The sequence below is a fragment of the Muscardinus avellanarius genome (assembly GCF_963383645.1).
Source record: "Muscardinus avellanarius genome assembly, chromosome: 8".
Classification (NCBI taxonomy): domain Eukaryota; kingdom Metazoa; phylum Chordata; class Mammalia; order Rodentia; family Gliridae; genus Muscardinus; species Muscardinus avellanarius.
Window position 1 is genome coordinate 103155966 of NC_137794.1, and position 11814 is coordinate 103167779.

General features: G+C 50.2%; 1 protein-coding gene across 1 annotated transcript; it reads right to left on the reverse strand.

Moving 5' to 3' along the window:
• Positions 1-1959: 1959 nt before the first annotated feature.
• ZBTB2 (zinc finger and BTB domain containing 2) lies at positions 1960-10133 on the reverse strand (the record flags this gene model as incomplete). The annotated part of the gene is made up of 2 exons (XM_080700471.1): positions 1960-3331; positions 9961-10133. 2 exons carry the CDS (start codon positions 10131-10133, stop codon positions 1960-1962), a joined length of 1545 nt encoding a protein of 514 aa, XP_080556597.1.
• Positions 10134-11814: the final 1681 nt, after the last annotated feature.

The window sequence follows — 11814 nt, forward strand, 5'->3', positions numbered from 1 at the left end:
CCTAACGACCCTCTTGGGTTTTAATGGCCATGTTTAAATGCTCAGAGTATGGCACGGGGTTCAGGAAAACCCATTCCAGTCTCAATGGCTGTCCCAAGTTACCGTCTGTGTATAGACCATATAATCTTAAATGCCCTCCAGTACTTGAGAGACTGAGACAGGGGGACTGCAGGTTCGAGGAAAGCCTTAGCAACTTAGTGAAACTCTACTTCAAAATAAAAGAATAAAATAGGGCTGGATGTATAGCTTAGAGGTAGAATACCCCTGGATTCCATCCTCAGTGTCACAAAACAAAAACAAACAAAATAAGCCAGGTGTAATCCTAGTACTTGGGAGGCTTTAACAGGAGGATCACAGGTTCAAGGTTAGCTTCAGCAATTCAAGGAGACCTCAACAACCTAGTGAGACCCTGTTTCAAAATAAAAAGTTAAAAAAAGGTGAGGTCGTAGTTCAGAGGTAGAGTGTCCCTGGGTTCAATCCTCAATGTCCCAAAATAAAGTAAATACAATAGGGCCAGGAGTGTGTGGCTGGAGGCAGACTACTCCTGGCACAGGTCTCCATCCTTCCCCTTCCTGTATCTCTTTGGGTAGACAGATACACAGGGATAGAATCATATACCCATTTATTTAAATGTTTATTCAATGAAAGGATGTATAAAAACTTACAAATTTGAGAACTCAACTATACATATAGTAGAATGATGGGCTACTCGGTTTTAACATATACGTACAGTATAGCTATTAACTATCCCCAGTCCCTTTCCCCTTTCGGTCCTTACTTCTGGCTCCTATTTTGTCCTGTGAGACAATTGTCTTATTGGCCTAAGGGAAGATTAACAGTCAACTTTTAATCCTTTCAGGCCAGTGGAGAAAATTTCTGGTGTTAAAAACAAAAATCCAAATCAAGTTTTCCCCCTCAAATGGCAATTCGATTTTTTGTCCTGATTTCTCTGCCATTTGTGGTGCTCTGGCGAATGTCGCCATTAATGGGTAGCACTGACTTTAAATGAAGCGACATCTGCTCACCACCCCCCCGGAGACGCCACCTCACGCCCTCCTCCCTGCAGTGGACACACTGATTTAAAGCAGCTGCTTGGTAACTGAAACACATTTCCCACTGGCACCTGCGACACAATGGCATGTCATTTTCTATTCAGAAAGACAATCTGTAGAACAGTCCTTTCAAATCTGATTTTTAAAACAAACAGGACATTTGTTAGAAATGACAGCATTTCGTTGTTGTTCAACTTGTGAAGCCAGCAATTATATAAGGCATGTGCATTAATTACCTGTTTATGGCAAGTGTCCACACGTTTTCTCTTACAAACACACAAACTCACAGCTTGTCATGTTGCAGCCAAAAATTAAGATTGCCATCACATTATTACTTTTTCGGTTTTGTGAAAGTAGATTTCTTAGCTAGTGATTTTTCTTAACTGGACATAATCTCAAAGGGTGCATTCTGAAATAAGACACCTGGAGGATAAAATACTAACGTTTTCTTGGGTTTGAAGTTTCCCCACGCCTTCTAGAATTTGCATAGCACAGAGCCCAGCTTTAGCCGTAAGAAGCATGCTGTATTTTCTGACACTGAGAAGGAAGACTTTTACCCAGGGAAAGTCATAATTTCAGTTTACCAAATTATATTCTAGTTGTTTTGTTATATACCCTTAATTAATTCCAAGTATGCTTTTTAAATAATGTAAAACTTTCAAAGTCTGTTTAAGTTTATAAGTCCTACTGACCGTTATCTTTCTTTCCAATATCCCCTGAATTAAAGTAAATATATTCCAGGTTTATAATGCACAGCCTTTTTAGCGGTGGGGCTGGGGACGGGGAGAAGTGGAGGAGGAGGGGGGGACCTGTGGATCATGCCTTGGGGAACTATGCTTCTGAATTGGGGAAGAGGAAGGAAGATGGTCTTTTGTAAAAACGACAGTTTTTAAAAAGACAAGAACCTTCAGTCCAATAGCACAGTTTCCTGCTCCTTTTTGATGGATGCTAACACTGGGTGGTCGGGCTCCGTCACTTCCGAGTCCCCGCTGCCCAGGAGGATGGAGCGCCCCTCGTCCAGGGCAAAGACGTCCGAGGCCTGGTTTTGGCAAGAGTGTTTGACCACCTCGCTGGGCGTGGAGAAGGTTTTGTCGCACAGGTTGCACTTGTAGGGCTTGTTGGCCTGCACCAGCATGCTGTCCATCTGACTGCCCTCCTCAAAGGTGCAGAGCTCGAGAGTCTGCTTGTCCACCATGGTGTAGGTGTCGATGCTCTGGTTGAGGCACACATGCCGCGCCGCCTGGTTGGCCCGGCAGAAGCTCTTGTCGCAGGTGCTGCACTTGAAGGGCTTGCCGGTGTGGATGTACATGTGCTCCCGCCAGTGGCTCTTCTGGATGAACTTGCGGCCGCAGATGGTGCACTCGTACTTGCGCCTCTTCACCTCGCGCTCCTGGTCCGCCTGCTCCAGGTTGTCGATGTCCGCGATGTCCGAGGGCGGCGGCGTCTCTGACTGCTGCTGCCCGTCGATGATCGGGGAGTCGGAGATGTGCTGCAGCTCGCCGTCGCTGATCATCCCGGCCTCGGGCACCTCCATGGTGTCCTTGCCGAGGTCTGCGGCGCTGCTGCAGAGGGACAGCGGCAGGCGGCCCCCTCCCTGCTGGCTGGCCGCGAGGGCGACGCCCGTGTGGATCTGGAGGTGTTCCCGCAGGCTGCTGCGCAGGGCGAAGCGGCGCCCGCACAGGTGGCAGGCGTAGTACTTGGGGAAGCTACCGTTCCTCTTCATGATGCTGGGCTTGACGTGGGCGATGGTGAGGGGCGCGGGCTGCTCATCCGAGGAGGAGGCTTCCAGATTGGTCTCCTCCCCGGAGGGAGGGGGAGGGACAGGGGTGGAGACGAGTTCTGGAGACAGCGAGGTCTGCAGGGGGTCCGAGGGGGTCAGGTTTGTCCGGTTCACCTGGGCCAGGTTAGACGTGAGCTGAGACAGCTGGGAGGCCTCGGGCACGGGCTCCTGGCTCATCCTGGAGGCCTGCGCCCTGGGCTCCCGCCCCAGTTTGTCGGGAGCCGAGGCAATCTTGGTGGCCTGCCTCAACTGGTGGTCTGCAATCTGAATGCCGTACAGTGAGGAAGCCAGCGGGAAGACTTGGTCCGGGTGGGAAAAGGTGCCTTGGCTGGCGAGGCTGGCCTCCTGGATCAGCGGGTACGCGTGTAGAAACTTGATCCCCTGCTCCAGGCGGACGGGATCGATGAGCTGGGGCGCCATTTTCCCGGTGTACATCAAGTGTAAGAGGTAGCTGAAGATGTCCGGCTGGATGTCGGTCGGCTTCAACCGGACACACTCGCTGAAAGAAACAAGCGCAAACTCTGAGCAAATCCAGGCCTCAAATGAGCTAACATAAAGCCTAAAGCAACGCTTGAACACAACTAAAGTGAGAGCATCCCCCCTGACTGCTGGCCTCTGGCCGGCAGAGCTTTAGCTAAGTCTGTGCGTATTGCTCCAACCCGCGGCTCGGCAGCAGCTCTTTGTAAGGCGAGTCAGATGAGCTCCCGGATTAGAAGGGTCTTCCAGTGAAAGACGGTGGGGAGCAGGAACACGCGCCTCCCTGGGGCAGCTGAAGCGGCAAGAGACGGGGAGCAGAGAGGGCTGGCCAGCTTCCGGTGCTGCGTGGCACAGACAGTGCGGTCCTTAGGGAGCGCGAGCACGCGGCGGCACCGGGTCCACACTTCACAGGTGCGGTGGGGATCGCGTCTCAGAGTTGGCAAGTGCTGGTGCTTGGATCTACATCCAGGCCTGTGTCTTCCAAAGCTGCCGCACGCAGATCCTCAGCCCAGGAAACAAGCCGGTGCCGCACGGGTGGGCTGATTATTCCCAGTTCATAGTCAGGGAACCGAGGGCCCAAAGCCTGGCCATCTGTCAAAAATACCTAATGCAGTGACTTTCTAACTCTTAAGTCCACTCCTTACACCACTCCAAAAACGTCAGCCTGAAGCAGAAGGTCCCCAAGGACTCTCCCCAGACCACAGCAAGGACAGAACCCAACGCACCATGAGAAGTGAGGAGACACGTGCCCACGCATCGGGAGGCCTTTGGTACCCATCACCCACCCGGGAATCCGCTCTGTGCACGCTGCATTTGCAGAGGCAGCTTCCTTGAATGTTTTTGGAATTTATACTAACCTATTCATTTTATTAACAAATAGTTTTCAATAAGCTAAAATATGAAGAGCATAATCTGTTCTAAAGCTAACATTTTATTAAAAAAGAAGTCAGTTTTGACAAGATAGTTATAGCTGGCAATTGTAGCTATCACTTCTTCATACTACGAAGACTGAATACAAATAATTATGCGACAGCTGGGCGTGGTGGCGCACGCTTGTGATCCCAGCACTTGGGAGGCTGAGAGAGGAAGACTGCGGTTCGCAGACACCCTCAGCTACTTAGTGAGGCCCTTTGTAACTCAGTGAGGCCCTGTTTCAAAATAAGGAATAAAAAATAGGGCTGGGGGTGTAGCTTGGAAGGAGAATGCCCCTGGGTTACATCCCCAGTACCTCAAAAAAACCCAAAAACAAAACAAATAATTGCGTGACAAATGGTTGACTACAAGTATGGAAGCTAAAGTATAAAATCAAACATAAAAACCATCCTCCGAGGCCAGGCGTGGTGGTGCACGCTTGTGATCCCAGCATTAGGGAGGCGGAGACCAGAGGATTGTGGTTCGCGGACAGCCTCAGCTACTTAGCGAGGCCCTGTGCAACTCAGTGAGACCCTGTTTCAAAAAAGAAAAAAGACTAAAAAATAGGGCTGGGGGTGTAGTTCAGAGGTAGAATGCCTCTGGGTTCCACACCCGGTAAGGCAAAACCAACCAACCAACCAACCAACAACCTCCCAAGCCAGGCTTTGTGGTTCACACTTATAATCCCAGCTCTGTTGGAGGCTGAGGCAGGAGGATAGCAAGTTTGAGGTTAGCATGGCAGCTTAGTGAGTCATTGTCTCAAAAAGTAAAAGTAGTTCAGAGGGAGAATACTCCTGGGTTCAAGCCCCAGTAAACACACACACACACACACACACACACACACACACACACACCTTGGGCTTGGTGGTGCATACTTGTAATCCTCCAAAAATAAAATAGGGCTGGGGGGTGTAGCTTAGAGGTAGAATGCCCCTGTGTTCAATACCCAGTAAAACACAGACACACAAACACACACACATGTGAATAAATAAATAAGAATACATATCATTTATGCCTGTACTTGGAATTGTTCTTATTCCTTTAGATTCATTATATCTCTTGAAATAGGTATGTAAACATTGGTGGCCTTTTCTTTAAGAACAAGAGGAGTTCCAATAATACTATGTACAGAAGATAACATATTTAGGTGCTCTGGGGAAACTTAATCAAAGTAAAGCTTCAGGGATTACATGTGGTGAGTATGACTTTAGTAATGTAAACATCAGCTCCCAGGTGAAGAGGGGACCAGAGGACTCTTCTAGATCAGACAGAGGCCAGGGAACTGGGAAAGCCTGAACCTTCAGAGAGGCAGAATTACCCCCAGACTAGCAGACGCAGGCTGGACCTGCTCCCGGAGAGCGGAGCCGCTGGAGTTAGGAGCCCCAGCCCCACTCCTCTCCACGAGGAGGAAAGGACGAAGTCCAGGGAGGCTGTGTTTTCAGCATCTGTGAAAGGCACGATCTAGCAGAGCCCCTTTGCAGAAAAACCACACTGTGAGTTTTGTAATTTCTCACTTCTGGTTAGATAGCCTGTCCTGTCTATTGCTTGTAAATGGTTACTTCACAGTAAACCTCTAATTTTAAACAACTACGTGTAGTCCTTAATGAAAAGACAGGAAGGAGCTGGGGGCCCACGGCCCACAATTCTGCCAGGCCTAGAGGGATAAGGTCCTGGGAGTGCCCGGGCAGGAACACAGCGAGTCCCTGCGCTCAGGAAGTCTCCAGCTACCAAGTTGTTTTGGTTTATTTAAAAAAATATTTTTTAAGCCAGATGTGGTGCCACACCTGTAATCTCAGTGCTTGGGAGGCTGAGAAAGGAGGATAGTAGGTTCAAGGCCAGCCTCAGCAATTTAGCAAGACCCTCAGCACTTGGTGTGATCCTGTTTCAAAATAAAGAGTGTGCGGTGTTGCACTGGCTGAGGGAGCGAGCTTGCAGGGTGCGTGGATGTGTGTGGGGCGTGTACTACTGCTAAATGGGCGTGGCTCCATCCCCAGTATCACACTCACACCATTAAAAAAATTTTTTTATCATACACACACAATTAAGAAAATAAGTGGTACTCTTTTTTTTTTTTTGCCCCTGGGTTCAATTTTTGGAGATTTTTATAGCTACCTCCAAGCTAAACCTGTAGCCTGATTTTTTTTTTTGTGTGTGTGTGGTACTGGGGATGGAACCCAGGGGCATTCTACCTCCGAGCCACATCCCCAGCCCCATTTTTCATTCTTTATTTTGAAACAGGGTCTCACTAAGTTGCAGAGGGCCTCACTAAGTAGCTGAGGCTGGCTGCGAACCCAGATCCTCCCATCTCAGCTTCCCAGGTACTAGGATTACAAAAGCCTACATCACCACACCCAGCTCCAGCCTCATTTTTTATTCTTTATTTTGAAACAACGCCTCACTAAGTTGCTGTGGGCTTCACTGAGTAGCTGAGGCTGGCTTCCAACGGGTGATCCTCCTACCTCAGCCTCCCAAATGCCGGGATTCCAGGTGTGCACCACTAGGCCCGGCCAAGTGGAGAGTTTCAAAGTTCCTGACGTCACATTCCAGCCACCACCCTCCTTGGGTGCTTTTCTCTCCCGGGCAGCCTGGACTCTCTCCACGACTCGCTCACTCTGAGCCAGAAGGGCCGATTCCCCTCCGGCCTCTACAGTAAGACCCCACCTAAGGGCGATTCCCAGTGGGTGCTTGATGCCAACACTTCTATGTAAGAAAAAAAGTGAATCAAGTTTTAGTGCAACTCCAAGTTCTGCTGTGTAAATGTGCACCGTAATCTCCACGTCAATTTTAAGGGAGACTTTTGAGTAATGCTAACCATTGTGAGAGGTTGTGCTTATCCTAACCTATCCTCCAGTGGTTTTCCTTTAGGGAGCTCAGTCTGCAGACACAAAACAGAGACATCTAGTGGCGACTGCAGGACATAAAACACTCTAAGCTACTCTTGTCAGGCAGTCAGGCCGGCCTTGGTCCTGCACGGGGCGGGGTGAGAGGAGTCCGCTCCCCACCGGTGTTGCCCCGAGGAGCCTGCAGTCCGCACAGGGCGGCGTGCAAGTCCTGCACCATGTGGCTGCCCAAATGGCAATGTCACCTTGCGTGCAGGAATATAAACTACTGCTTAAACTCTGGAACTGGCACACGAGATCACATTCCCTGTTAGAAAGGCATTTATTCAATGTTTTCTAATTTATTATTATTATTATTATTATTATTATTATTATTATCATTATCATCATCATCATCATCATTATTATTCTTGCAGTACTGGGGAAGGAACCCAGGGAAATTCTACTCTGAGCTACACCCCAGCCCTGTTTTTTATTCTTTATTCTTTTTATTCTTAATTATTTTTTAAACAGGGTCTCACTGAGTGGCAAAGGACCTCACTAAGTAGCTGAGGCTATCCTTGAACTGCGATCCTCCTGTCTTAGCCTCCCAAATGCTGGATTACAAGTGTGCGCCACCATGCCCAGCTTCAATGCTTTCTACTTAAATCAATTTCTTTTTTGGGGGAAGGGTCTAGGGATTGAACCCAGGAGTGTTCTGCCTCTGAAGCATACAGCCTCCACTCTGGGTCTCACTGAGTTGTGGAAGGCCTTGCTAGTTTGCTGAGGTTGGCCTAGAACCTATGGTACTCCTGCGTGAGCTTCCCAGGTGCTGGCATTACAGGTGTGTGCCACCAAACCCAACAAGTTTTCTGTATCTAATGAAAACTCATTACATTGTCTTCTTTTACTCCTCAAAATTAAAACCTCCTTTTCAGGATCATTTAGTTCACTGTACTGAGACTACTAAGTACAAAGTCCTCAGGAGCCACAAAGTCTCTAACACAATGAAGGGGCGCATTTTGGGGGCAGTGCTGGGGTCCAACCCAGGGTCTTGTGTATACCCTGAGCTACAGCCCCAGACCAAAGACCTGTTTTATACTTTATTTGGAAACAGGGTCTCACTAAGTTGCTGAAAGCCTCACTAAGTAGCTGAGGCTGGCTTCGAACCTGTAAGATCCTCCTATCCCAGCCTCCCAAGGCGGGGATTACAAGCGTGCGCCACCACGCCCGGCTCAAAGGGCACATTCTTAGTGTTATGTGACCAAAGACCTGTTGCCTGCTATTGGCCCTTTTGCTCCTTCAAACGTTTGTCAAGTGGCTATTTACTACATGCACACACCTTAGCTATACTCTGTGATGTCCATAAAGATCTGTAAAATTCATCTTGCCCTCAAGAAACTTAAAAACGAGAAGTGGAGCATACAAATAACCACACTGTAGGGAAATGCATAGCTCCTGTCTGGAACAGAGAGCTGACCCACGAGGGAGGAAGATGTCCCTTCATTTTGCCCACTGGACTAGGGAGGGGCCAGGGGAGAGACATGTGAGCTGGAACCCACAGAAAGGGCAGAGGCCAGCAAGCTGAGGCTCCAGCCAGGCGCCACGAGAACCAGCCGGGCTGTGGTAAAGACGGCGGGGTGTCCCGGAGGGCCGGCTGGAGCTTCGGCTCCTAGCCTAAGGCCTGCACAGCAAGCTCAGGAGCTGAGCATTATTTGCTATGCAGGGGCACCCTTGTTTCTGTTCGGGGCGCACACAGGCTCGCAGCCTCTGCTCAAAGGCTCGCCGTGGCCAAGCAGCGTTCAGGAAGTGACCCGACAGTAATGGTAACATCAGGGGTTAGAACTAAGGTGAGGAGGGCAAATGCAAGGCGTTTCGAAGAAAACTCAATTTGGGAATTGAGTCGCTGTGCTTTGAGAGATGTACAGCTTCGTGACTTGAAGTGTAACCGGCAAGTCAGGGCCTCCGGGAAGAGACTTACTGCCGTTTTAGACACCTGTGAGAGGAAAGGGGGACACCCTGCTGCAAGTGACCAGCGGGGGCCTGCGTGCGGGCTGGAGCCACAGCCTGCACGTTTGCAGCAGCAAAGGCAAGACCTAGGCTGGCGCCGAGGGTGCGAGGAGAGCCCAGGGCAGAGGGCAGAAGAGCGGGCATTCGGGGGCCCGGATGCCGGCCACGGGGGCTTCAGAAGGAGGCAGCAGCCACTGCAGAGGGCAGGAGGATGGAGACCAGCAGAGGGCAGCTGCTGGAGAGGGGGCCTCTGAGACATGATCTCAGAGGCAGAAGAGCACAGGGGAGGAAGGCCCACGCTAGGACCCGTGAGAGCGCGCCCAGGGAAGTGGAGAAGTGTGGCTTAGCTCAGTGGACAGCGATGTCGGGGTCCTGCTCCCCCAGACTGCGACGGTGGGGGCAGGAAGTATAAAAAGCGAAAGGCACGAGGGCGGTAAGACCGTTTTCCTTGGGACTGAGAGGCTCTTTCCTCTAAGATATTTAAGAGAGCTGGGAAGAAAAAAACCTGAACTACAAGAGGGAGAACAGGGAACTGGTGCCCTCGGTTCTCATCAGTGGAGGAGAGCAGAACTGGGGTGCATGTGGGGTGCTCTGGGTCCTGGGACTGGAGGGGCAGGGGAGCTGAGAGGAGTCCAGGAAGCCCTGGGTCTCGTCCTGGCTGGCTGGGAAGTGGCCTGGCCGTTCTTGGGGACCGTGGCGACTCCCTGAGGCTACCTGGCGGGGTGGGCCTGGCGATCCTCAACTACCAGGGAGGGCAGGGACGGGGGCCTCAAGGAAACTGGGCCGTGAGGAGCCTGGGCGCGGCCGAGACCCCCGTCTGGATGAAGGCAGAGAGCGGGCCCAGCGGGGCGGCATGGCGCTTCGGACGGACGGCTACAGTCATTAGAGTATTAGCAACCACTTTAGTTACCTGGTCTGATGGACAAACAACATCTTAAAGTAATTGGAGAATGAAGCAAGAACTGATTTGTGTGCCTTGAAGTATACATCGCCGATGGCAACCGTGCAGTCACACAGGAAACCAAACTCGCGCTGAGCGTTTAACTGTTGCAGTAGAATAAGTCCATGGTTGGTCAAATCCATTTTTTTAAAAATCTGCAAAGTAAACAATTTTATTTTTAAGAAAAGTGATCCACAAATCAGAATGTGTCCTTTATAGTCATCAACAGTAATGATCACAGCTAACATGTCATCAAAACTAACGTGTTAGGCGCTGCTAAATATGGCACATAAATGAAGTCATTTGTCTTGACAACGGTCCTCGGGATTAGGTCTGTCCGGACTCCCGTTAGAGATGGCGCCGCTGAGGGGAACTCTGCCCGCGTGGATGGTGGGAGAAGTCAGGAAATGAGCCCAGGCCACCGCCTTCCAGCGCTTGGTAGCACAGATCATCCCGATCCCCTGGTTGTTTAAAGGCCCCGGGTGCAAATTCCATTGGCCCCTCAGAATTTGTCCAGCCTTTCACAGGGTCATGAAGGGGTGGAGTCACAGCAAGGCAAGGGAAAATCTTGCTAAGCTTGGGGTGATTTTCTAGCCTTCCTGCACTGGCCAGATAATAGCGACACACTCATCCTCAACTCTTATGGCCAATCCCAAAAGAAGCAGGCTTAGCCTTGGGCCTGGCTTTCTGGGGAGGAGCGAAGGGCCTTTGGATATAAAGAGTTTGCCTTCCTCCTGGGAGAAGAACTGGGACCAACATTTAAACTTGAACTTCCCAAGTCAAATCCCGTAATTTTCTTTGCTCAAACATTACCCGGGTGCCAAGTGTGGTGACACAGTCTGTAATCCCAGAACTTGGGAGGCTGAAACAGGAGGATTACAGATATGAGGATGGCCTCAGCAAGTAGTGAGACTCATCAATCTAGTGAGACTTTGTTTCAAAAATAAAAATAAGCCGGGCGTGGTGGCGCACGCTTGTAATCCCCGTGCTTGGGAGGTGGAGACAGGAGGAGCGCGCAGGTTCGAAGCCAGCCTCGCTGTCTTAAGAGACCCTGTTTCCAAATAAAAATATAAAATAGGTCTGGGAGTGTAGCCTGGAGCTAGAAGGGTTTCCAGGAACCCCAGTACCACCAAATAAATAAATAAATAAATAAATAAAATGGGGCTGGGAGTGTAGTTAGGAGGCAGAATGACTGACCCTGGGTTCAATCCCAACTACAAACAAACAAACAAGCCTCACCCAGGCAAGCTGTGGGACTGCACCCACTCACAGAGAAGGCCCGGCCCTGCCTGGCTCACGCTCCCGAGACCGCTCCTTCCCTCGAGCGGCATGTAGGAAGGCCGCTGCACAGACAGCAACATTATTTCTGGTGAAGAAGAGAGAATGCTTCCTCCCTAAGACTGGGCCAAGGCAAAGATGCCAGCCTCCGTGCTCAACACAGCGCTGGGAGTGCTCCCTGGCACACTAAACCAAGAAAGCAAATAAAGACACGTGGGTGGCAAGGGGACAACTGTTCTTATTTGCAGGTGACATGACTGTAAAGAATCTTAAGGAATCTACAAGAAAAGCTTTAAACTGGTAAGAGTCTGGTAAGGCCATAAGCTCACAAAATAAATATATTTAAAAAAATCAATTGTAAGCCGGGTGTGGTGGCGCACGCTTGTAATCCCAGTGCTTGGGAGTTGGCGGCCAGCCTCAGCTACTCACTGAGACCTCTGCAACTCAGTGAAACCCTGTTTCAAAATAAAGAATAAAAAACAGGGCTGGGGGTGCAGCATGGAGGTAGAATGCCCCTGGGTTCCATCCCCAGTACTGGGAAAAAAA